Source organism: Podarcis muralis, chromosome 5, assembly GCF_964188315.1.
Source record: "Podarcis muralis chromosome 5, rPodMur119.hap1.1, whole genome shotgun sequence".
Classification (NCBI taxonomy): domain Eukaryota; kingdom Metazoa; phylum Chordata; class Lepidosauria; order Squamata; family Lacertidae; genus Podarcis; species Podarcis muralis.
In genome coordinates this window covers 19,985,322-20,011,446 of record NC_135659.1, presented here as the reverse complement: position 1 = coordinate 20,011,446, position 26,125 = coordinate 19,985,322, and the positions used below count along the sequence as shown (strand labels likewise).

The 26,125-nt window shown below is 41.8% G+C and overlaps 1 protein-coding gene across 8 annotated transcripts in view; it reads left to right on the top strand.

Moving 5' to 3' along the window:
- The window catches only part of KCNT2 (potassium sodium-activated channel subfamily T member 2), a 224,314-nt gene extending 199,622 nt beyond the window's left edge, over nt 1-24,692 (top strand). For 4 of the 8 annotated variants that reach the window (XM_028732541.2, XM_028732536.2, XM_028732537.2 and 1 more), the window contains 8 exons: nt 3,127-3,238; nt 12,243-12,344; nt 13,346-13,429; nt 14,033-14,161; nt 17,376-17,396; nt 19,540-19,840; nt 21,612-21,696; nt 22,163-24,692. In XM_028732541.2, the coding sequence (XP_028588374.2) occupies nt 3,127-3,238; nt 12,243-12,344; nt 13,346-13,429; nt 14,033-14,161; nt 17,376-17,396; nt 19,540-19,840; nt 21,612-21,696; nt 22,163-22,274 (946 nt within the window). In that variant the 3' untranslated portion in view covers nt 22,275-24,692. The remainder of the gene's footprint in view (nt 1-3,126; nt 3,239-12,242; nt 12,345-13,345; nt 13,430-14,032; nt 14,162-17,375; nt 17,397-19,539; nt 19,841-21,611; nt 21,697-22,162) is intronic. The other 4 variants (XM_028732539.2, XM_028732538.2, XM_028732535.2 and 1 more) reach the window with 2 other exon arrangements.
- Nucleotides 24,693-26,125: the final 1,433 nt, after the last annotated feature.

Here is a 26,125-nt window from a genome sequence, read left to right as displayed (position 1 = left end):
AAGGCCACAACTTTATTGGTTACAGAATGTGAGTGGTATTGGCTTAGGCATTGGATTGGACAGACTATACTTGACACCTGCCCGCTCTGCTGGGAGTCACACAAGGGTTAACAACAAGTAGGGGGAGCTTGTTGATGCAAATCAACTGGAAGCTTTCCCCTAGAGTCACTGGGGGTCGAGCCATGGCCCTAGCCACCACCAGGGCATCAGACAGGAACCACGACCACCAAATTCCTTTAACCCTTCAAGGGGAGGGGAGGTGATGGCCACAACCTCCCCTCTGACACACAACGCGTTTTCCAATGCCTAACGGCTAAACCTTACAAAGTTGTGATGATTTGCTACGAGGTAGGCAAAAATCCAAGTGGTTGGTTCCAATCCGCCAAGTGGAAAAAAATTCCTACCAGGCCCCCTGGACAACCAAGGCGGGCAACTGAAGTCCATAGCATGGTCAAGAAATGAAGGGAAAAAACCTAAGGGTGGGTGATTCGAGGAAGCCAGGAACCAGAAGAGAGAGTCTGTGTGCCCACGGTCGTTCAAATACAGCTAAGCCATGCCCCCACCCAGCCGTATAGGTTGGCTGGTGAGCGTGACATGGGCACAGGACTCAGTGATGCAGGGGGCTGAGTTACGCCCCCTGCGAGTACAGTTTGGAGACTGTAGCTGGTACAGAATTTGGAGCTCAGAATGTTGATCGGGTCAGGACGGTCTGAAGAATTTAAAATGCTAGTTTTTTACCTCTGAAGCCTTATGCAGCTCAGAACTCCAATAGCTCTGGGACTGGCCCTCCCCACAAGAACCAACCCAGACCCTGCCACCACCATTTGGTCCCCCCAAGGGAGGTTCAGAGGGTGGCAACACAAGATCCGACCTTTTCAGTGATGTCTTCTCTCTACTTGTGAAATGCTTTCCCAAAGCACACATGCTTGACACCATCTTTATCTAATTGTAGGTGTCAGGCAAATACTTCTCTCTTTACTCATTTGTCGCTTAATTTGAAGGGTGGCATTGTGACCTTGTAGTAAGGTGGGATCAATAAGTCTGTTTTATATGTTTTTCTGGTTGATGTTTTTTAGATATTTATTGAAAGTTCTTAACTGGTTTTGCTGTAAGTTGCTGTGGGTTCCTCTATGAGAAAAGCAGCTAACAAACTTAAGAACGAAAGGGAAAAAGAGAGGATTGCATTCCACATGTAGTTAACTGGTCTAAAAGGTTATTATCTGAAAGTGTGAGAGAATTTGTTTTAATGAATACATAAATAATACACCAAATAGGCCAGGCAGTTTCCAGTATATCCACATGAGAGCCAGCATCTACAGCAAGACAAATTACTCAAAGCCAAGGGGACTGTTTTGTAGCTACTGAATACTTAATTGCTTCATAGCACTTGTTTTAAATATTCCACACTCAGCAAATATATGAAATGTTATCTTTACAGTGAGTTAGATTGCTGGGCACTTACAGAACCCGAGACTCATGAAAATATACCCTGTGACTTTTGAAATGGATACAGCCAGTCCTTTTTTTCCTCTAAAACAAATGTTTAGGGATACTCTCATTTTCCTACTCATATTGAAATACTGTCCCTTAATGAGGCCAAGCTTAGATTCACAAAATGTTTAGGGGTATGCGTACCCCTGCGTCCCCCCAGAAAAAAGCACTGGATGTGCTGACAACATCACCATTTTGGGATGGGTTTTAGTAGGTAGGAGAGGATAGATTAACTGCAATTTAACCCTCCAGGCATCCACATGTGTGGGTTGAACAGGTTCCATCCTTTGCAGCAAAACTGCAGCATATAGGAATATGTAGTGAAGCTTGTGTGTGTGTTGTGACTTACGCTACCCTAGCTTTACAAAGCCAGTCTTTCCCAAATTCTCAAATGGGTGGTGATATGGTACAATTTCCTATGTGGTATTTAAACCATTTCAAATTACTAATTCCAGAGCATTTAACAATTTCGAAAATCAAAATGGCTACTGTGATGGGATGATGAGCTGCTTGTGCGTAAAATGCAAGTCCCTCAGAGTTTGATCAGGTTTTCAAACCTCTGCCTGTGACGGAGCCCCTCCAGCATGGCTGCGTCAGTCACTAGCAGAATCCGAAAGTGGTTGCTTTCGGAATCGTTTCCAACATAAAAGCTCCTTAACGGAAACACGTCTTCTGGACTCTCGGCGTGACAGTTTCCGGCGAGGAGTGGGTGTCCCTATAGGAGGTCCTGAGACCTCCCCACTGTTTTCGCTGGAAGCGTCTCTGAGCCATCCCTCCGACTCACTTTCCCTTGGAGTTCCTCCTCTCCCCCTACTGGTTCCCTCTTCAGCTGCTGCGTCTCTCTCAACCTCAGTGAGCCTTTGCACCTCCTGTCCTTCCGATGGCAGTTCCCTGACAGCTACTGTTTTAATGGCAAGAAACTCACCCTAATCATTATTTAGTAGAATGCTATCCAAATACTCCTATGTCCATTTAAGTCAATATTTCTTAGAATTAGGTATGTTCCTAAACCACACCAGCATTCTGTCTGCTTTCCTTTTCCTAAAGAATATAATTGTGTGCTTTTTCCTGCTGATTTCAGTTTTAAGAAAGCAATAAAAATGTTAGTTTTGTTTTGTGACTACCTCAGTTGATGCCTTTGGGGTTTCCTGACAGGCTGGAATGGAGCCATCATTTTATTCATCGTACATGAATCATGAGTGTAATTTATATTTCCAACACAGCTATATTTTTACATATTGGAAAAGTTATTTCTTTTATAGGCAGTAAAGGCTACATAACCATTTCAATGGTTTATCCAGGGTTTCTTCCTTTTCTGCAGAACTGTCTCATTTCTGAGAATAGATTATCAAACACAGCTCAAATAATTACTGTTCAATGCCTTCTCTGTCATATTAAATGTTATACAAGCCACCCTTCTAAAAGTAATATGCTGATTTTCTCTGAATCTGTGAAGCACATTAGTGCTTTTAGAGGGACATGTTTGCCTCTGCCAAAAGTTGTTATTTCCTTGTAACTAATTATGATTTTGGAGCTACAAGTAATTAGTTTTTGTATATGTTGTCATGTTTTATCTTATCCAGTTGATGTTACTGCAGGAATAACTTATATTATCTCCTTGTAAAAAACATTTAGGTTGTTCTCTAGCCTAAGCATAATAACTGAATTAACCCACCCAGCCAACATGAGATTCATGCAATTCAGGGCCAAAGACTGCTACTCTCTTGCTCTGTCAAAATTGGAGAAGGTAAGAAAAATATATATCTATATTGAGTTACAATTAAAATACATTATTTAATGCCTTTCAAAAAGAGCGAAGATAAATAATTTTCCAGTTGTGGTTTTTTAAAAAAAATGATATTGCACAGAACTGCAAACCTTACCATCATAACCACCAAAGTAATTGTGAGAATATTAATATAAACCATTGTCAGTGGTGCAAATGCATGATTTCATTTATCACACATTCACTTTTTCAAATGTTCACAAAATTTCCCAGTTTCTACTAGTGGAAATTTTTAACGTGAAATTCAGAAGACAAATTATGGATGTGAAATGTTTTGTCTTGAAATTCAGATTTGAATGTTTTAGGCTTATTGCCATTCTTGATTTTTTAAAAAGAGTTTGGCAGGCTTCAACTACCACATGAATTTTGTCAGTAATCAAATGTTAATTACCATTACATACTGCCTGTCAAGTGTTGCCAGATTTAGAAAACAAAAAACATTACTTGCCAGCATCACATAAAGTAAAGGTAAAGGTACCCCTGCCCGTATGGGCCAGTCTTGACAGACTCTGGGGTTGTGCGCCCATCTCACTCTATAGGCCAGGGGCCAGCACTGTCCGGAGACACTTCCGGGTCACGTGGCCAGCGTGACAAGCTGCATCTGGCGAGCCAGTGCAGCACACGGAATGCCGTTTACCTTCCCGCTAGTAAGCGGTCCCTATTTATCTACTTGCACCCGGGGGTGCTTTCGAACTGCTAGGTTGGCAGGCGCTGGGACCGAACAACGGGAGCACACCCCGCCGCGGGGATTCGAACCACCGACCTTTCGATCGGCAAGTCCTAGGCGCTGAGGCTTTAACCCACAGTGCCACCCGCGTCCCAGCATCACATACTTTCCACTATTGTAACCTGTTTCATGCAATATATTCAAAATGGAACTCAGCACCCTGGCAGGGTTTTGTGGGGAGTGGGGAGAATGTGTATGCTAAAATTCTCTGGTTTTTAATACTTCAGGTCCTGATTTTCCAAACTGGAAAGTAATCAACAAGTGTTTTAAGCAGCCTATTTAATTGCAAGAGCAAACAATAATGGGCAGTGGAATAATTTTAGCACAGCAGTTCTAAACGGATGTATCAAGTATTAAGTCAATTATTTGTGGAAATTATTGAAGCTAATATATGCATTTTTAATATATGTGCATTCTTTTGGATAAGAGGGGCAATGCTAATTTTGTTCTGAGTTCAAATGTAGCATGCTATCAGAAGACACTCTTCATAATTGCCTTCATTCTGTTTGCTCTCTGTTTAAAATGTCCTTATATACAATTTCATTCATTAGCTATCTCCTAAGAGCCCATTTTTATGGACTGCAAATATATGCAAGCCATCTATAAGCTATAAGAAAACTTAAACTTATGTTAAATTAGATGTGCATGCTTGAGTGTGTTTACATTTGTGCACTGAATGGCTGAGAAGTGCCAGGGACATGGCAATTAGTTTTGAAGCTTGATGATCGAGAGCATGGCAAGAACTGCAACATTCTCGGGAGTGGTAAAATATATTTACCTTTTTCATGTAATATTTTCAGTAATATTTCCATGCGATATATTTCCCATGTAATGACTGCTCCCCACATCAAATGGCCTCTTGCGTGGTCATATGCAGCCCCCTGGATCCCAGCGCGGCTCCCGGTAGTACGGGCTGGCTTCGCCCTCCCCAGGCTGGATACCAGGCAATGTCTCCACAGGCAATGTCTCCACAGGTGGGATTGGGCGATTGGCTGAGGTAGGCCAATCTGGCGAGCCAGCGCAGCACACGGAAACGCCGTTTACCTTCCCGCCAGTAAGCGGTCCCCATTTATCTACTTGCACCTGGGGGTGCTTTCGAACTGCTAGGTTGGCAGGCGCTGGGACCGAGCAACGGGAGCGCACCCCGCCGCGGGGATTCGAACCGCCGACCTTTTGATCGGCAAGCCCTAGGCGCTGAGGCTTTTACCCACAGCGCCACCCGCGTCCCTAAGTGGAGACATTAGGTGAAATAAATAAGCTTCTTTATCATGTGAGGAAAGTCGCTGCAGTTAGTTCTCCCTTCCATTCGTTTCACCTTTACCAGTCACCACGGCGCATTTTGTTGCAGGTGTAGCTGTAGTTCATTAAGCTTCAGAGAACTCCCTTAGGCAAAATGAAATGCAATTAAAATTTGAGAGGAAATTGTCTTATGTGGTCCATTGTACAGCTGATTGTTAATTCCTCTGCTATGCTCCCCCCTTTACAAAGGGACTCTAAAAATGAGGCAGTTGCCTGCAGCTAAAGCGTACAAACATACATGGAAAATTGACTTCGTGGCTTAATGGGTTTCTGAAGCAAGAAATCCCTGAGTCACAGGAGAACTCCATCTGCTGCTACAGCTGCAACTTCCCTTGTTTTTCCTCTTTGGAAATAGCTAAGCAATCACAGTTGGCATCTGAACAAGCAAGAGCCTTTTGCTCAGCAGAAAAATGTGAAGATGAAAAACACGGCAACCATATGCCGAAGTCAAACTCTATCCATTCTGGTTTCTCCATGAAAATTAAAACTCAAGAAAGCCTCCATACAGCATCCTAATAGCTAGGAAATGTTTTGCAATTAAGGAGTAGGGAAATTGGCTGTCTAAGCATGCGTTCATTGCTTTCACTGAAGACTGGGTGCAATATTTGCATAATGAAGCTTCTTAAATCCATTCTCTTTAGTGTAATTTAAATCAGGAGTGGGGAACCTTAGGGTTTTGAGGGACTCCAACTACCACCAGTCCCACCTAACATGGCCAAAGGTTAGGGACAGAGGGAGCTATAAGTCCAAAAAACATCTGGAGGGCCACAGGTTGCCCATCCCTGATTTAAGTAATCTAAGACCTAGTTCAGAATCACAGCACTTGGTTACTATACACTAGATGATCAGCACTTGTATACTGTATGAAAACTGACTCCATTGAGACGTGAGGTTCTGTCTCTGTTGTAACGTCTGTGCTGTTTTGTGGAGTCATGTGAGTCATTCCTTGATTTTGCAGTCATCAAGTGAAGAGCACATATCTATGAATCAACTTTTAACTGCTTGCAGGATTGCAGCCACTGTCCTTATGCTTACATTGTTGTTGTTGTTGTTGTTTAGCCGTTTGGTCGTGTCCGACTCTTCGTGACCCCATGGACCAGAGCACGCCAGGCACTCCTGTCTTCCACTGCCTCCCGCAGTTTGGTCAAACTCATGCTGGTAGCTTCGAGAACACTATCCAACCATCTCGTCCTCTGTCGGCCCCTTCTCCTTGTGCCCTCCATCTTCCCCAGCATCAGGGTCTTTCCCAGGGAGTCTTCTTGTCTCATGAGGTGGCCAAAGTATTGGAGCCTCAGCTTCAGGATCTGTCCTTCCAGTGAGCACTCAGGGCTGATTTCCTTCCAGTGAGCACTCAGGGCTGATACCCTCCAACATTTCTCCAATGAAGATAAGGATGTCCTGTTCCACAATAATAATAATAACAACAGCAGCAGCAGCAACAACAACTATTTTATTATTTGTACCCCACCCATCTGACTGGGTTGCTCCAGCCACTCTGGGTGGCTTCCAACATATATAAAAATATAAAACATTTTTTTAAAAATCCCTATGTAGGGCTGCCTTCAGATGTCTTCTAAAGGTTGCATAGTTACTTATCTCTTTGGTTCAGGGGTGGCATAACTCCATGCCTTCCAACATTTCTCTGATGAAAATTATGGGATCAAGTCAGAAACTGGGACAGCTTCTGTAAATCCAGGACTGTCCCTGGAAAATAGGCACACTTGGAGGGTCTGTGCTTATATTTTAGAATTCTTTCTGTCATAGTTAAGAACCCTTTATCTGAATGTGAATATCTTCTGGTTTCATTTTGTAATGTCACTCTCTTCCAATATAAAATCACACACATATGTATATTGATCCAGTCCTTCTTGTGCAAAGCACTCACCCAGGGAGGGACCACAGAGGCTGGTTTTCTCCTCTCCACCTCAGCATACATCCATGGGCATCCTGTGTGCTAGGTGGTTACAGGAAATGGGAGACCCTAACCACCACTATTATTTCTTTGTGGTCAAATAACATGAACTCAATGGGACGTGGGTGGTGCTGTGGTCTAAACCACTGAGCCTTGGGCTTGCCGATCAATAGGTTGGCAGTTCGAATCCCCATGATGGGGTGAGCGCCCGTTGCTCAGTTCCAGCTCCTACCAACCTAGCAGTTTGAAAGCATGCCAAAAAGTGCAGGTAGATTAAAAGGTACTGCTCCGGCGGGAAGGTAAATGGCCTTTCCGTGTACTGCTCTGGTATCAGTGTTCCGTTGCGCCAGAAGCGGCTTAGTCATGCTGGCCACATGACCCAGAAAAACTGTCTGTGGAGCAGACAAACGCTAGCTCCCTCAGCCTGTAAAGTGAGACGAGCGCCGCAACCCCAGAGTCATTTGCGACTGGACTTAACTGTCAGGGGTCCCTTTACCTTTTAACATGAACTCTGAGCTTATAAGCCTTGACTGAGGTTAGTCTACCTTAGGAGGTAGACTAGATTGAGATTTCCCATCAATGCCTTGTGTGGTTCTGATGTACATATGCTGAAGGAAGAGAGTGGAAAGGTTTTGGTATGCCCTATACTCTGTAGATATCTTTTCACACATGGCAGCTAAATCTAAAATTTTTATAACATTAAATATACTTGTTGTGGAGCAAGTGGGTAATTAACTTAAAAGGTAGTTCAGCTGCCTGAATTAGATCAATAACTGAGGAGGAAACATTGGGAGATGACATCTATTTCACATAACTAGTGAAACTGAACTGCCCATGCCACTTGGAGAACTTCCTGACATTTACTAGCTCTGTAACTTGGAGATCTAATGAAAACCATGCTAGGATTCTTCTCGGATCCCTTCTAAAATGGCTAAGTAACCACTGGAATATTTATTGGTATGCAAGTTTCTGTGTACCAAAGCATAGGTCATCTAATGCATAAAGTGGTCTCTTGAGTTGTGAGAACATTACTGAGTCATCATAGCGATCCATAGTTAAAAGCAGAAGTTAAAAGCAAATGTGTTCCCTTTTTTACTCTTCAATATGTGGCAACCTAGAACTGAATAAATCAACTGTTAAAAATAATAGTAAAAGTCAACTCTCTCCTTTCAAAAACAAACAGTAAGCTTCCTATAAGCTCCAACATTCATCTCCCCTTCCTTGCCCAACTCTTCATTTTTTACCATTAAAGCTTAATTCATTTCCCATCAATTAGAGAAGATGAGAAATAAGTTAAACGTTGTTGCCAGTTTGCTAAAGTCCATTGTTAGCCTGAGGCATTTAGTCCCCAGTCTGTTGATTCCACTGTTTGTGTAGTTGTTTTCTAAAAGGCTTTTATGCAAAATAATCGTAACATAAAGATCAAAATGAATCACACCCAAATATTTTAAGCAGCCTTATGCAAATATTTCATATTTCAATATGCACATAATTTAAGTTTGTGTTTAAAACATGAGTGAGACACAAGAAGTGGAATACATTTACCTAATTCATCCTTTCCAAAACAATATGCAAACTGAAACGTGACCATCCTTCAAAATTCACACTTTGGTGAATTTTGCAATGCAGTTCTCCTGCCAAGCAATGTGTACAAAAATGAACGCAGCTGAGGTAAAGTTTGAATATGCATGCATATGTTAGTGAAAATAATGTTCGAAAATGCACTGCATATGGGAAAATATAAATATTACAGGAAATATGCTTTGCAAAGATGTGTACTGTATATTAGGCAAACTTGCATACAAAATTGTTGGCTTTGTTTATTACGTGGTTACTTTAGACTTCCTTCAAACTGTCAAAAAGGCACCAACCTTTGTAACTTGAAATTCTACATAAATGTAATCAACAAATTTGTTGAAACAAGGAGAGACGCTTGCCTTTTTTGGTTAAGCTAGCCAAACATGGTTCCCAACTGCAAATGTTGGAACTCCTTTGGGCCTGTCTCAGAGGGTGGCATTAATGGGGGGAGAGCCTTGGCAGAGGGTAGTCCCACTAACAGTTACAGCTCACCATGTGAATTCCTTGGATTGTTCCACCCATTGGTCATCAGTTTGGCACTGGCTGGGAGAGAAGAAGACATTCTGGAGTGCACAGAAAATGTCTCAGTGAAAAGTCAACCTGTAGTGCAGGGTCTCCCAATGTTGGGTCTCCAGCTGTTTTTGGACTTAATCCCATAATCCCTGCCTCCTGGTCCTGCTAGCTATGAATTATGGGAGTTGTAGTCCAGAACATCTGGAGACCCAACTTTGGGGAACCCTGCTATAGTAGAACATAAAATTTCCACTCTAGGTCAGACTAATCTCCCAAGCTCACTCAGCATCATTTGTAGGATCCACAGGGAAGTTCACAAGCAGACTTTGAGGGTAATATCCATTTTCTACTGAAACTCTTTATCTGGTAACCAGTGGCACAGAGTCTTCAAATCTGCAGCTGGAGCTGAACAGATCTCAGAGGTCCTACAGCTAGGCTCTCTTCTGTAAGAGAACACACACAAACTTGAATCTCCTGCGGTCTTTCCACTTTCAGAGGCTTCTGCTGTGAAATATGTAGGAGGACAGAACGATCTGGTTCCAAATAATTAAAGCTGCTGTGGTGGCTTTCATGGTGCCAAGGAGTAAATTGTATCTCTATCTCCGTGCAACTTGGATGATCAATTAAAAATGCATGAGAGCGATTACTGCCGCAATTCAAAAAGTATCTGTTTGCCACAAATCTCGGTGGACAAGGCCAGAGTTAACATCCCGAGCCATGTTTCATTATTCATAAAGCAGATGTAAACTTGAATGCTAGTCAATTGACATGTTAGTGCTGTGATAACATTTGCAATTCCGTAATTATGGGCAACCTGGTTTTTTAAAAAAACAACTGTGGGAGTTTTTGGATGGGTTTTTTGTTCATTCCTTCTAACAGGGAAATATTAACATTTACTTTCCCACAATGGAGGATTAGAGGATGTTGATCTTGGATGAGGAAGAGCTGAATTTACAACAGCTCTCAGCCAGTGCCTCAGGGAGTGATCTTAGATAAGATGGCTTTATCTCAGCCTCCTCTCATGCAAATCTAACTCACAGGGTGGTTGGGACAAATTATGAGATAAGAGCAGCACACCAAGACGGAAAACAATGGGCATTTGTACTGACTGACAACAAAGACTCATAAGAAATGTCATTGGTACACAGCCCTACAGGGGGATGGAATTGCCACATATATGATTAAGCTGCTATGGTCTTTAATCTTCATTAGCTTGGCAGAGATTTGTTGAGAGAGATAAGAGCTCCAGCTGCTTTGTTGTGTGGATGCCATTTTCCCTCAGCTTTGTAGTGGAGCAGCAGGCTCAGTTTGGGACGTGGGTGGCACTGTGCTGTAAACCACTGAGCCTTGGGCTTGCTGATCAGAAGGTTGGCGGTTCGAATCCCCATGGTGGGGTGAGCTCCCATTGTTCAGTCCCTGCTCCTGCCAACCTAGCAGTTTGAAAGCACGTCAAAGTGCAAGTAGATAAATAGGTACCCCTCCGGAGGGAAGGTAAATGGCAGTTCCGTGTGCTGCTCTGGTTTCACCAGAAGTGGCTTAGTCATGCTGGCCACATGATCTGGAAGCTTTTTGCGGACAAACATCAGCTCCCTCGGCCAGTAAAGCTAGATAACGCCGCAACCCTAGAGTCGTTCGCGACTGGACTTAACTGTCAGGGGTCCTTTACCTTTACCTTTCAGGAGGCTCAGTTGCTTTCTTGGACAGCGGGAGCAATGGTGTTCTGTGATGGCTCAATACTGCAAGTTTTGTCAGCTTGAGGTGTTAGAGGACTGGTCCAACCTTGTATATGATTCTTACGTTGGGTAACCCAATGTCACCTAGTTGGCTCCATGGAAGATCCAAGGCTTCCAAACCCAGTTCTCTCCAGCCTAAGTCCAACATGTTAACCAGTGCACCAACCTTTGCCAGCTCCCTATTTTCCAACTGTTGGCCATTCCTGACAAACTGAACACTCCCAGGGTGCCCAGCTATGGCAGCTGTTGCAATGAACTCCTCCAGTCCAAAACTAACTGCAATACTGCTGTTCTCTTTATATGATGAAAAGTATTTGGTGGTCTTTTAGGTTGGAGTCCCATAACACCTTATTTATTTAAACACATTTATTGTGGCATAAGCTTTTGTGGACAGGAATATCTGTCATCAGTTGCATGACATGTTATGCCTAGTTGCCAGGTGTATATGGATGGGTGCATTGTGGGGGTGGAGAAAAACAGACAAACATCATGAAGTGCAAAAGAAAAGAAAAAGAAACAGGACAACTCAGCGGAAGTTTAAATGTATGCACAAAGTATAGTGACTATTCACAGCAATATGTTTCAATATGAATCAAATCAAATATCCCAGTATTATGACTTAGTTTGTGCTGTCCTTTCAATTTAACATTTCTTTGTAGGAGAATTGAACTTTTAGGTAATACAACAGGAGGTATTTATTGGCCAATCTGTATAATGGGAAGAGATTAGAGTCTCGAATAAATGCTCTTGCCAGTTGAGGAGCTAAAGTGATGGGAACACTCAAAAGAAAAAGTTGTCCTCAAACTGTTGAGACTTAAGCTTTTCATCTTGAAAGTTTAGTGAGTGTGTATAGTAGTATAATAGTGATGACAGAACCTGTACGTGTGTGTGTGTGTGTGTGTGTGTGTGTGTGTGTGTGTGTGTGGAGGCACTCCTGTGTATGCAGATGCAAGGACAATCTCTCAAAAAATGGAGGGTCATAAGGAAATAAAATCCATTTGAGAGCTGGCACTACATTGCTCCAAGTAGTGTTTTAATGAATGAATCCGTAGCAGCATTAGAGGTCTACTTTGGCAGAATGCTTCATGTGGGAAGCCCCAGTGTGCCATTCACTTAATGTTTGGAAGTGTTTACCGATTATTTTCTCTCTCTCCCTCTCTCTCATCTTTTTCTCCCACCCACCCCTCTTCCCCATTTGAACAGAAAGAGCGAGAGAAGGGCTCCAATCTGGCATTCATGTTTCGGTTGCCCTTTGCTGCTGGTAGAGTTTTTAGCATCAGCATGTTGGACACCCTGCTGTATCAGGTATTGTGAAGGACAGGATTTATTCCTTTTCTGAATTCATACTAACATCCCAACCCCATACTAACATCATAACTCAGCGGTCTACCCCAACATCGGGATCTGTGACATTGTGCCAGAATGCTAATGCCATTTCAAAATGTCACGCTGTTCACCCTGAGAATGCAAAGAGACAACAATAACAAGCAGTTTATTGCATGCTGCAAAACATAGAAGAAAAGCTGGTACTTCTGGGATGGGATTGGTGCTGAGCTGAGAACAGCTAGCTAGCTACCCATCTCAAAAGTTATTACGCTACTACAGACCCAGTTGCATTCATACAGCCCATCACATACTAATAATTATATGTTGTGTAGTACATCATCATACACAATACTTTGTAGAGTTTATGCTGAGTGCTAGCCATTATCTAAAAAACCTTGATATCCGGGGGGGGGGGGGGGATTGGAGATGTGATGGAGCCTAGGATTGCATACTTTGCTATTGTCCCCATTCTTTGAGGGAGCATGGCAAACAATTCAAAAGGTTGCTATGGACAAAGAACAATGTGTTTCTGCAAACACATTAGTTGTATAAAGCTCTCAGAAAATAAGTGCATCATTAGTTGTGAAGCTGGTCTTGTCTTCCCTCCACAAAGTAAATATCCACTGCAAAAAAAAAAGGGGGGGGGGAAGAAAAAAAAAGGAATATATGTGTTTACCTATTCTGTTTAGGAATGTTGATTACAATGGTACCTCTGGTTAAGAACTTACTTTGTTCTGGAGGTCCGTTCTTAACCTGAAACCGTTCTTAACCTGAGGTACCACTTTAGCTAATGGGGCCTCCCGCCGCTGCTGCCATGCCGCCACCACACAATTTCTGTTCTCATCCTGAAGGAAAGTTCTTAACCCGAGGTACTATTTCTGGGTTAGCGGAGTCTGTAACCTTAAGTGTTTGTAACCCGAAGCGTTTGTACCACTGTACTCTGATATATACTAAAGTACTTTTCTTTTTAAAACTTGCAGTCCTTTGTTAAAGATTACATGATATCTATCACAAGACTTCTGCTGGGCTTAGATACTACACCAGGTTCTGGCTTTCTTTGTTCTGTAAGTATTTTTATTTAATCCCATATAATTAAGTTTGTTGATACTTTGGTTGTTTCTTCATTTGTTTTTCATATTGCATTTTCTCCCTAAGAGTAGCTGTCTGATTGCTTTTGGTTCAGAAAACAATATTAACAAAAATAGGTGGAAGGCATTCATTCTTGCTTAATGGCAAAGCTGCAAATTGGACTTCCCCTCCTTTTCCCTGTGTGCTCTTCCAAATCTGTTCTCTGAAGCATATATTGATTTCAGGGGGTGGGGACAACCCCCTACATTGCACAGGTAGAACTCCTTTCTGCTAACGGGATGACTTCATCGGATACAGTCTCGAGTGCTTTATGAGGCGAAGGGATTTATAGAAACTGACCCCATACATGAAAAATTGATCCAGCAATTATTTTTATTAATATTCTCCAGATGGTGCAAAGTTATATACAGTTCTGAATTGATTTATCTACAGAGTCTAAAGAGATAGTGTAGCCTAATATGTATGGTGACCAACTGGGATAAGTCGTTTGTATGCTGCAACAATTGTGTTAATATATCATTTGAGTAAATAAAACATCTCCAAACAGTCAGACTCTTTTTGTTGCTGCTGTTGTATAGATGAAAATCACAGAAGACGATTTGTGGATCAGAACGTACGCCAGGCTCTACCAGAAGCTTTGTTCTTCTACGGGGGATATTCCTATTGGAATCTATAGAACCGAATCACAGAAACTTGCAACGTCTGAGGTATGGATGGGTTACAGACAAGTTCTGATCAGGAATGTTTCAGAAACGTTACTCAAGTAATTTGCAATGAACTGTGACAGAGTGGTTTCACTTAACTATGTTTTGCTCACCTTTCTTTCATCTCTGATTCACACTTTATGCTAGTTTCATTTGCACCCTATGCAGTGCTGTTTTGAATCTATAAACATAAAATGTGAGAGGGAGTCACACATCTACAAACATTTTGAAACATGCGCAACTTCAGTTTGCTGTTGCTCCTGACGCTTCTCCACTATGTGCTCAGAGAATTTAGTACTAAAGCTGGCCCAATATCCCACGCATGTATTGTAGTAGTTAAGTTCCTAGAGATCATTTGGGGAGAACAGCAGATTGGAGGTGAGAAACTAGCTATTTTTCATTTTATTATTGCCACTGCATTGTGTCATCATCCAAAGGCACACCACACATTTGTTATGCCATTGGTTGTGCTTCTTCAACTTCTCCATCGCAAGTTTAAAACTCTTTCACATGTGTCACTGCAACCTGAATCAAAGAACTGTCAAAATGCAAGGCGTACAAAGTTCATTGTAATAAAACCTAGAGACAGATCTACATTACAAGAATCATGAGAATTGCTTCTGGCAAGATCTCTGAAAGACCAGTACATATGTTTATGTTTGCCCGCAAAAGTGTGTGCCAAGGAAGGATGCAAATTCTGACATAGAGAAAGTTACTAAAAAACTTGGAAACAATTTGCTTGATTGCAGATCTTCAGCTTTGTTTCATTCTAGGGATACTTGAAATTCTCCTGGCCAATTTAGTGAAATTCTTCAGATACTGTACCTTTGCCCAAGCTACAACCTTCTGTTTTGCCTCAAATTTAGTTATAGGAAAAATTCAACAGCTTTATAGCTTTTAGCAGATTCAGCAATCAACACTTACGAGAATTTATTATTTTATAACTGTGTAACCCTGAGGAGTGCATTAGTAATTTCTGTTGAAATCATAGGCTATGATTTTTGTTGGAATCATAGACCTCTTGTAGCTGGAAGAAATCTCAGTATCATTGCTTCAGTTTTGCGTGCTGAATAATAATTTTGGCCTGGTTCAAACAGAAGGTAAGGTAGTGGAACTATGTAAGAAGAATTAGATCTTATTTGCCTGATCTTATTAGTTGGTAACTTATATTAGTTGTGAATGCTTAAATCTCATTGACTGGAAAATACTATGGCATTAAAATATGACAGTGCGATATGTGAAAACATGGATTAGGCTCACATTATCCTTATGTATCAGAAACACTTATTTGTAGATGTGGGTGGTGCTGTGGGTTAAACCACAGAGCCTAGGACTTGCCGATCAGAAGGTCGGCGGTTCGAATCCCTGCGATGGGGTGAGCTCCCATTGCTCGGTCCCTGCTCCTGCCAACCTAGCAGTTCGAAAACACATCAAAGTGCAAGTAGATATACAGGTACCGCTCCAGCGGGAAGGTAAACGGCGTTTCCGTGCGCTGCTCTGGTTTGCCAGAAGCGGCTTAGTCATGCTGGCCACATGACCCGGAAGCTGTATGCCGGCTCCCTCTGTCAATAAAGCAAGATGAGTGCCGCAACCCCAGAGTCGGCCACGACTGGACCTAATGGTCAGGGGTCCCTTTACCTTTACCATGGAACTTAATTGAGGAATCTGTTTTCTCAAAACCTTGTGAAAATGTTTAGTAATTCTACACTTCTAAAGCATGAGAAACAGCCTGTAAAACATAGGTCTATTCACTTAAGTCCATTTTTTGTTTAAAAAATTAAGTAGTCTTGCAGTACACCTCTGTTTTTGTTATAAAATAAATTTGCACAAATTTTCTGGTATGCAATTGGCATGAATGTATTTCCAACAGCATAACATGTGACTCTGGCATTTATTACATTCTTAGTTATATTCGCATTCAGTTATGATGGACATTAGGCCTATCGTTACTTAGAATCCACAATTTTTCATAATGCGAATTTGTGGAACAGAAAATGAAAGTTGCGGATATGTAGGGGTTTTTTTAAGTTTGTTTTTATTTTAAAGAGAGAGAACTTTCTGTGCCTTGAGGAGTCACTAATCAAGTTATAAAACAGGAACACTGCATAAACATTATCTAACACAAAATAATAGGGATTAAATATTTTGTTGCTTGGGCTAGGGGTGGTGTGAGACTTGTTCTGGAAAATTTTGCCACAAGAAAAGCTGGTCCCATTTTGAGCTAGCTGCACCTCTTTCAATCTGGGCCTGACTCAAAATGAAATGCAATTTTCTGTCATGGCTTCCCTGATGTCATTACATTTCTGGGACTTGGTCCAAAGTCGCTTGGCTTAAAATGGAACCATGTGTACATTTTACAGCAAAGGAGACCCCTTGCAGGACATCTGGTGTCGATCCTCAGACAGATGGAGGGAGCCGGTAGGAAAGCAAGGAGTGGCCCATCACTTGGGCTTATCAAGTGTTAATACTGAACTTTTGACACAAATGCTTGAAAAGCTCAATTGATTTTGGGATTGAGCAAGGGTGGCTTTGTACATCCCTGACTTGTGCTGGCCAAATGTGTACCGGTGACACCAAACTAGTTTGTTTGCTGCTTTTCTTTCACAGGATAGTCAGATAATAGGGGAAAACGACAAAGAGAAAGTTAGATGGGAAAATAGCATCTGGAGAGAGAGATACTGTAAAAATAATAATAATCAAACGTGGTTTCTATTTTGCAGGTTAGGATTAAAGGTGAGTCTCAGCTCTATAATGGTTGAAGACTAACCATTAATTGACAGATTTCTAATAAATATTTTATTCACTCAATATAACTAAAGTCTTTGTTTGAGATCCACAAATCTGGCTTTAGGACTTCATATAATGATGTCCATTGACTTTTTGGCGGGGAGGGTTTGTACATTATATATGTACTTGAGTTACATGGAGTGAATAGAATGTTTTTATATATCTATAACTTACCTTACCAAATAGGATGGTCAAGGGCAACTCGGGAAACAATTCCTTATGTGAGTCCCACATTCATTTGTTCAAACGATTGCAAATTGAAATTGCAAGAATATTTTACACTACACACACAGCTAGCCATGCATTTATTTGTACAATCCCAATATTGTGATCACTACAAATTGTCTGTCTGTATTCATTGTTTGGACACTTGTTTGAATGGTGTTCTGTTTTCTTTCCCCTTCGCCTGACCCCCCTCACTTTGTATCAGTCTCGAGAAATGGCTTCACAAGTAAGTATTTGTCAAATGTTTCCATATGCCCAGTCTTGGCCTAGACCAGGAACAGCTTACCCTGGGGGGGGGGGGGCTAATCTCCCCATCCAAGACCCCACCAATTTTGTCAGCAGTGACAGAAATATATTAGACACAGTACTGCTGTGTGTGAAGCCCAGTGCCCTATTGTGGCATTTCCTTCCAAGTTATCAGATAAATTATCTGATGAGAGGAGAAGGTTCAATAACACCTCCTCTTCACCCGGTATATATAGGTCAGCTGAGAAGGTGGAGGCCCTGTTTATGTATGTGTGCAAGCATGTGTCATGTGTGTGAGAGTGTGTCTGTGATGTGAGAGTGTGGAACAGCCATTCCCTTTCTGGTGGCCCCCCGAGAGTTGGCCATGGGTGCATGCCAGCCTTGAGCTAAAGAAAGAAAATAGTGAGCTGTTAGATGAAAATCAGAAATCACAGTGAATCAATAGTACTTTTTGTATAGGTAAATTAAACAATTTCTAGCCAAAGATAATACAAATTGTTTAAGGGTCCAATTTAAAGTGCTGTTTTTGACCTTTAAAGCCTGTGAACCGCCCTGAGACCTGCAGTTATAGAGCAGTATATAAATTTTATTTATTATTTTTAAGAATTGCTTGGAACCACAAAAACTAAAGGATCACATTCCCCATATGAAACTTTTCAGATCTGGATAATGTCACCTGAGTCCCGTTTCTGTGAGCTACCTCAGATGTAGGTTCAGAGGGTGATAATGAGAGAACAGACCTTTTCTGTAGTAGCCTCCATTCCTTGTTTATGGAATGCTCTCCCCAGAGTGGCCTGCCAGGCACCAACTTTGCAATCATTTCAGCACCGGGCAAAGATGTTTTGTTTTTCTGGGCATTTGGACAGTCCCTACGCCACCATGTTAAATTGCTGTATTCTTTTGTATTCTTTACTTGCGGGGAAATCGCTTTGGGACTTTTTAGTGGAAAGTGATATACAAATTTAATAAACCGATTTAAGGGGATGTGTTAATACTGCAATCTAGTAATTGCATATAGTCCTGATCGTGTATAATACAGACCACAGGGCATTCCAAAATGAGACATTCTATCTAGTGGTTTTATAGAATTATGAATGTTGTGTGCATTCGTTTCATTTATAATATAAGCCAGTCCTCAGAATTATATCACACTCTGAATGTGACCAGGGAACTCTGTCCCATATATCATCACCTATGGGAAAACGAAAAGCATAGGAATTCATTGAAACCTTATTGCTCTTGTATTATATAGGTTCTCCTATTATGAACACACACCCGATCAGTGATAACAAAATGCCATGCCTGTCATTATATTAATATATCATTGTGAATGTGGAAATTGTGCCGAACTGGCCTATGTTCATGAACTATTGTAGCTTCCACTCTGTTTTGCCCAGTGCTTACTCATTCTGACCCTCACATGGAATAGAAGATACATGTGCTCACCAGCTTCTTGGCTCTCCTGATGTAGCAAAAGCTTAGAGCCAGGGCAGTTGGGCTGTGCCATTTGGTTGTGGACCTTCAGGGGCCCAACGTAAAACTGAATCTGAAACAGGTTCAGGGATCAGAATAGTCTCCCTCTGATGAACAAACTTCTAGCTTGTTCCATTGTTTCCATTGCCATTTCTCAGACTCTGGTTGCTGTGAACCTATTTCACTTCTATGCTGAATGCAGATGTGTTGTTGGAACAGGCAAAAGTAAAAGTGAGGTGCAAACCCAATCGAATGAATATGCCAAAGTATTTGGCCTGATAGCCTTGGTGAGATTTAGCTATCACCTTCATGTTCTGCCCTTTATTTTTCTTCTGCATACTCTTTCACCAACACCATGAATTTTGTGCAATACGGCCTTAAGTGATTCCATCCCAACCAAGTTCTTCCTACAATTGTCTAATGTTTGGTCCAACGAGTTTCCCCAAAGAAATTCATAGCTTTTCTTTTGCATGATTCATATCATGGGTGTCCTGTGCCAAACATTGACTGTATTGAATAGTGGAACTGGAGGCAGGGAAATGAAAGGGAGGGAAGAGGCATTGTCCTGAGTTAATTTTTTAAAAAATGATAAATGGGAAAAGCATTTTCAAAAGGATTTAACTTCTTGAATGTTTTGGTGTTGTTTTTAGTCTCAAATTTCCATCAGTGTGGAAGAATGGGAGGACACTAAGGATAACAAAGAACCGTTTAACTGCCGTAGCAACCATCGTAACTCAACATCGAGTGATCAGTCAGACCATCCTTTGCTGCGACGGAAAAGTATGCAGTGGGCTCGGCGGCTGAGCCGAAAAGTGCCAAAGCACTCGGGGAAAACTGCAGAGAAAATCAGTCAGCAGAGAATGAATCTTTACAGAAGGTCAGAAAGGCAGGAACTTGCTGAACTGGTGAAAAACAGAATGAAACATTTGGGACTTTCAACAGCAGGATATGGTAGGACATTCCTCTCTAAAGATAGATGCAACTTTCATTTTATGTATCAATGCATTGGATGAAAGAAAGTGGTCGCATTCCCTTGCCAACGGCTCGTCAGCGAACTTTAGAAATTGTGGGATAGAGAGCAGACCCTCTGATAGATAAATAGCTCTAGAAAGCAGGGAATAGGTACAAATGGATAGTTCTTTCAATGGAGAGAAATAAGGTCCCTTAAAACTGTGTATTGGGGCAGGTGCTACTTCATTTCTTCATCATTTTTCTGGAATTAGTGATAAGCAAAGAAATGGCCAAGTTTTTGGAATACACCAAATTATTCCGGCGAAAATCCAAGCAAAATATGTTTCTTGTTAAGAAAATGAAGATCTGGCGAATATTTCAAATTTGGTAGCCACTTTCAAATCATTGCTAGGTTTCTGTACAGGGTCATCATTTTTCTTTTTAAAAACAAACATACAAACAATTTTTATTTTTTTACTAAAATGCTTATAAAAGGATCAATGATAATTGGTTAAATATAGCTTTTTCAGTTCATGTAATTATAAGAGCTGGAAGGGACCACAAAGGTAATCTAGTCCAGAGGTTCCAAATTGGTGGTTTGCAGACACCCCCCCCCCATGTGGTCTGTGGCACTATTAATATAACAAAATCTACCACAGAGATAGAAAAAAATCAAAAGTCCATGGCCTGACTTTTGAAAAACAGGAGGTCTACAGTACTTAGCTAATTGGGAACCACTGGTCTAGTTGAATCCCCTGGAATGCCGAAATATTTTGCCCAATGTGGGGCTCAAACCCTGAGATTAAGAGTCTCGTGTTCTACTGACTTTCAGAAGCTATCATGCTTTCATAAATAGTATAATAGAGTAATATTCAACCATTTCAGACCAGGACTTACCTTTTGTTCCTCCGTGAAACACAACGTGGGACATACTTTCATTGATGATCAAATATTTTATACAGTAGTACCTCAGGTTAGGGATGCGGGTGGCGCTGTGGGTTAAACCACAGAGCCTATGACTTGCTGATCAGAAGGTCGGTGGTTCGAATACCCACAAAGGGGTGAGCTCCCGTTGCTTGGTCCCAGCTCCTGCCAACCTAGCAGTTTGAAAACACATCAAAGTGCAAGTAGATAAATAGGTACCACTCCAGCGGGAAGGTAAACGGCGTTTCCGTGCGCTGCTCTGGTTCGCCAGAAGCGGCTTAGTCATGCTGGCCACATGTCCCGGAAGCTGTAAGCTGGCTCCCTCTGCCAATAAAGCGAGATGAGTGCCGCAACCCCAGAGTCGGCCACGACTGGACCTAATGGTCAGGGGTCCCTTTACCTTTACCTTAGGTTAACAACTTAATTCGTTCCAGAGGTCCGTTCTTAACCAGAAACTGTTCTTAACCTGAGGTACCACTTTAGCTAATGGGGCCTCCCACTGCTGCTGCGGCGCCGCCGCCACCGTACCGTTGCCGCCGCACCACCAGAGCACGATTTCTGTTCTCATCCTGAAGCAAAGTTCTTAACCCGAGGTACTATTCTTGGGTTAGCGGAGTCTGTAACCTGAAGCGTCTGTAACCTGAGGTACCACTGTATTTCTCTTTCACTTTCTGCTTCCCCTACCACCTCATTTATTCCTTATCTTTTCAATAAAATAAAGTGGCGGTTTTGGTATGTCTGCTTTGACCCATCATAGGTCTAAGTATGACCTTCATGTCTGAGTCATTTGAAGTACAAGCCATGCATCCTTTATTATTCTCTCTCCCTCCCTCTCTTTCTCCTATAGATGAAATGAATGATCATCAAAACACTCTTTCTTATATTCTGATTAATCCTTCTCCAGACACACGACTTGAACTGAACGATGTTGTGTAAGTTGAGGACATAAAACATAAGAATTCACCGAGCTTCTAATTTGCACTTTCATGCAGCAGAGAACATTTATTTCTAAAGCTTAGCTGGGAATTCTCATTTTTTTAACATTCTCAGCTTGAAATTGGAGGATTAAGCAGAGTGAAATATTTCGGCGTCCACACACTTATCACAACTGCTTCCAGTTTGCATAATCCTGATATTTCAAGCGATAGCACCCAGCGCTGCATGTCATTTATCTTGTCTATTTACTCATGGAATTGTCATGAAGCCAAATTGGAGCGAAGGGAGGAAACAATGCTTGCTCAACAAGCCATCTTGGTTTGTTGAAATAAATTGTGGAAGGTATGCATGATACATTGATATCAGTTGTGCTGTTACTAGCTATGATAGGGAATAATTGTGAATTCAGTTGGGAGTTTTCTTGTTAAATCTAATGACAATTGTATGTCTATATTTTTGTAGATATTTGATCCGCCCAGATCCATTGTCATATGTTCCAAACACTTCATCCAGCCGGAAAAACAGCTTCTGCAACGCCGTTGCACAGGACACCAGGGAAGAAACACAGCTTTGACGCTTCACACAGATCATTGATGAAAAGACGTTTTTATACAAATAGCTGTTTTGAAATTTAGTGAAAATAAGATGATGGATTTATTATATCCAAGCCTTTAGGCATAATGGTCAGCTAACACACACCGGGCAACTACTTTACTGTAACCACAGGAACGATTAGGAAAAGCTGGGTCTGGTTTCAAAAAAACTAATCTGTCTTGGAGATAAAAATAACAAAGAGAGACTAAAATCAAACAAGTGTGCCCAGAGTGTTGCTCAGTGAAAGGAGGATTTTAATGGGGAATCTAAATGGATTATTTTTTCAAAGAGATATTAGAAATTAATATATTCTTTTCTTATCCTGGTTTTCGTCAGCCGCTGTGGGGAAGTGGCTCAGTTCTTAACCATGCTGTGTACAGCATTCGTTATTATTTCTCTGTCCCACAACCATAAACTTCTGGTTGTTGCAGTTAAATTAAAAATCAAAGGAAGTTTCAGGCAAGTCCTAATATCTTAAAACTGGAATTCAAAGTGAATGTTCTGAAAATTCGCTGCTTGGTGACAATAACCCAGTATGCATTTCCGCTGTCTTTAAGTTCGTCGCATTTCATATCTCTCCTATAGCCTTTTTCAACCAATTTAAATTCCTGGCTAATTGAAAACATTGTTTGTTTAGATTTGTAGCCCTCAGCATTTAAAGACTCAGGGCAAATGTAGCATCACAAATAAAAATGCAGCAATCAATCTCTGTACTAGAGACTCACAGTCTAAAGGAGAGTGGTGTGGCAAATAGCTCCGCATTGTTCCCTGAGTTTGGAACCCAGCAACCTGGTAACCACAGTCCTGCTTGCTGTCAGTGTACAGAGACATAGAAGTTCAGAAGATTTTATCAGACTCAGGCAGAAAACTAAGCTATTTTGTACACTGGATTTGGGGGGAGGGTTTTTTGCGAAGCGTCTGTCACGAAGAGGGAAGTGCAGAATGCTTGGGGGTACCTGCTACTATAGCACTGCTGAAGTTAAATTAATGACTTGCTCAGTTCCTTGGTCACCAATTAAGGACAGGATCTTGTGCATTGTTTGAAAAAGCAAGATGTATGGAAGGTACGATAGCCTATGAAATGTTCAGACAACGGGTAGCTCAAGGTCCACAGGCTTGTAAGCTTTCTACAAAAACGTTTCTGCCAGACAGCTTAGCACCATGCTGCTACTGTATGGAGAAGGATTTGTCCACAAGAGTGTCATTCTGTAAGAAAACGAGAGAACAGTTTTTTCACTGGAGAAGGAGCTTTGAAAGCCAGAAGAGACCTACAGATTTTTGGGGTGGGTGGGTTGTTTTTAGTTTTGCCTGCCCCTAGTCTAAGCTAGTAGTTAGACTATAATTTTGCTGGAGTCGTGTTCTGCAGCGTAGTTAATCTAATAATTCATTCAGCCCTAATCCTATCTAAGGCAGGCCAAAAACCAGTTGGTTAACTTTGATGTTGTTCTTGACTGAGATTTATCCACACCTATGGCCTGATTCATTCATTATTGCTACTGTAGGGGAGCTGCTTCTGTGTCACGCCAGTTAATGTCTTTTGGTTTGGACAGCTTCAGATGCACATGTTGAAGGAACATGAGAATTGTGAGGTTGTGTCAGTTTCTCATATTTTTTCAGTCTTAAATTTAGTTCTCCACGTTTGTGGTTATTTATTATTTTAAAAAAGCCACCATGAAAATTCATCAGCGTTTTGATGCAAATTTCTCCTAATATGCACAGGTTTGTATGCAACTTTGCCTGTTATATACATTTTTGCAAAGCAATTTCCCCAGATAAACTGCATTTTGTATGTTATTTTCACTAATATATGCATTTTTAGGCATACTCTAGTATATGCATTTTTGTACACATTACTTGGATGGAGAAACTGCGTAGCAAAATTCGGGGAGGTATGAATTCGAAGGATGACTGTGTGTCGGCTTGTATACTGTTTCAGAAAATGCAAATTAGGCAGGTTCGTCCTTAAATGCAAGCTGAAACGAATTTCTTCCCCATCCCTAAGTATAAGTAGGGATGTTTATATATTTTTTACTAAAATAACAGGAGTACATACATATTACTACACAAAGAACTGTTGGGACATGACAAATGGAGTAGGTTAGGGACAACGTCGCCTGTTGTTTAAAGTCCTTATTAGTGTTACATGTATAGGTTATGTTTTCTATATTGTTTGAAAGAGCTGTTATAAGTTTGTGTGTACAAATCAAATGACGCCAAAACTGCTCAACAAAACTATCCGTGCATGTGACGGTAGCCTACTGCATATGACAGCATTTTAAATGGTTGTAATATTTGTTGTAGGGAACCAGCTATTGTCCCAGCCATATGCACTAACAGTTTCTTTATTTCTCTTTCTTCCATGTGTCAACTATGTGAATTAATAAAAGCCATTTTCTTATGCACTGTCACAGTGGTAGCAACTTCTCTCACAACTCCCCCCTGTGTAGCTATGCTATCTGAAGCTCAAGTGCCCATTTCCATGTGTATAGATACAGCATGTTGCAGGGCGGAGGTCTGTGCCATGTTTTTCCAATTGTTCCATCTGTGCAAAAACTCCAGCTTGCCAGATGGACCAATACCCTCTCCATCTTCTCCTGACACCCTGAGCAAATTTCATAGGGTATGGGAAAAGAAGAAGGGGGTGGTGGAAGACCTGTTGTAGAAGTGGAAGTTCTTGTACAGGGCTTTCACCTTCCACTGATTGAGCTAGTTAACCGAATGCTGCTCAGAATATTTCCCCTCCTACTTGCTTCTTGGGTGTGTGATTTGTACAGGCTGACAACAACTCACTGAAAAATCAGAGGCCCTCGTGTGGCAATTAGATATTGTTATTGCTGTTTTAAAAAGATCCAATTCATGTGAATGAAACCTTTTTCCTAATTACCATGTGGGGTAAAGGTAAAGGTAAAGGTAAAGGTACCCCTGCCCGTATGGGCCAGTCTTGACAGACTCTGGGGTTGTGCACCCATCTCACTTAAGAGGCCAGGGGCCAGCGCTGTCCGGAGACACTTCCGGGTCACGTGGCCAGCGTGACAAAGCTGCATCTGGCGAGCCAGCGCAGCACACGGAAACGCCGTTTACCTTCCCGCTAGTAAGCGGTCCCTATTTATCTACTTGCACCTGGGGGTGCTTTCGAACTGCTAGGTTGGCAGGCGCTGGGACCGAGCAACGGGAGCGCACCCCGCCGCGGGGATTCGAACCGCTGACCTTTCGATTGGCAAGCCCTAGGTGCTGAGGCTTTTACCCACAGCACCACCCGCGTCCCTGCGCCACCCGCGTCCCTGCGCCACCATGTGGGGAGGGGATGACAAATGAGGAAGAAAAGGTTAACCTTCTGCACCTTACATGTTGTGAGCCTTGAAAAATCACCTGCACTTGTCTGGTAACTAAACTTCCGGGGGGAACGCTCCTATTGGTTCAGATGGGGAAACAATGACAGTCAAAGAGGGAATTGGGAAGAGAAGAGATGAAGGGTAGAATATGTGTAAGTGTAAGACAGACAATGTGAGATGAAGGGGTTCATGCTTGTTTTTGCATGTGGATGGGGGGATGGGGAATAATAGTGCCATGCCTTTTTTTGTAAGGGGGCAGCAGATGGTTGTCATTGTGACCCTGAAGCCAACATGGACTCATAGGAACTAATTCTGTATCCTTTGTCTCCTGGTCAAAGTGTTAGAAATTTGATGATCCCAACATTTTCCAGGGAAATTTTGCAACTTCACTTATCCATCCAGTTTCTAACACTTCAGCCAGGAGACAAAGGATATAGAACTAGTTCCCATAAGCCCATGTCAAAATGCTGGTGAATACTATTCTCTGACCCATTTAAAA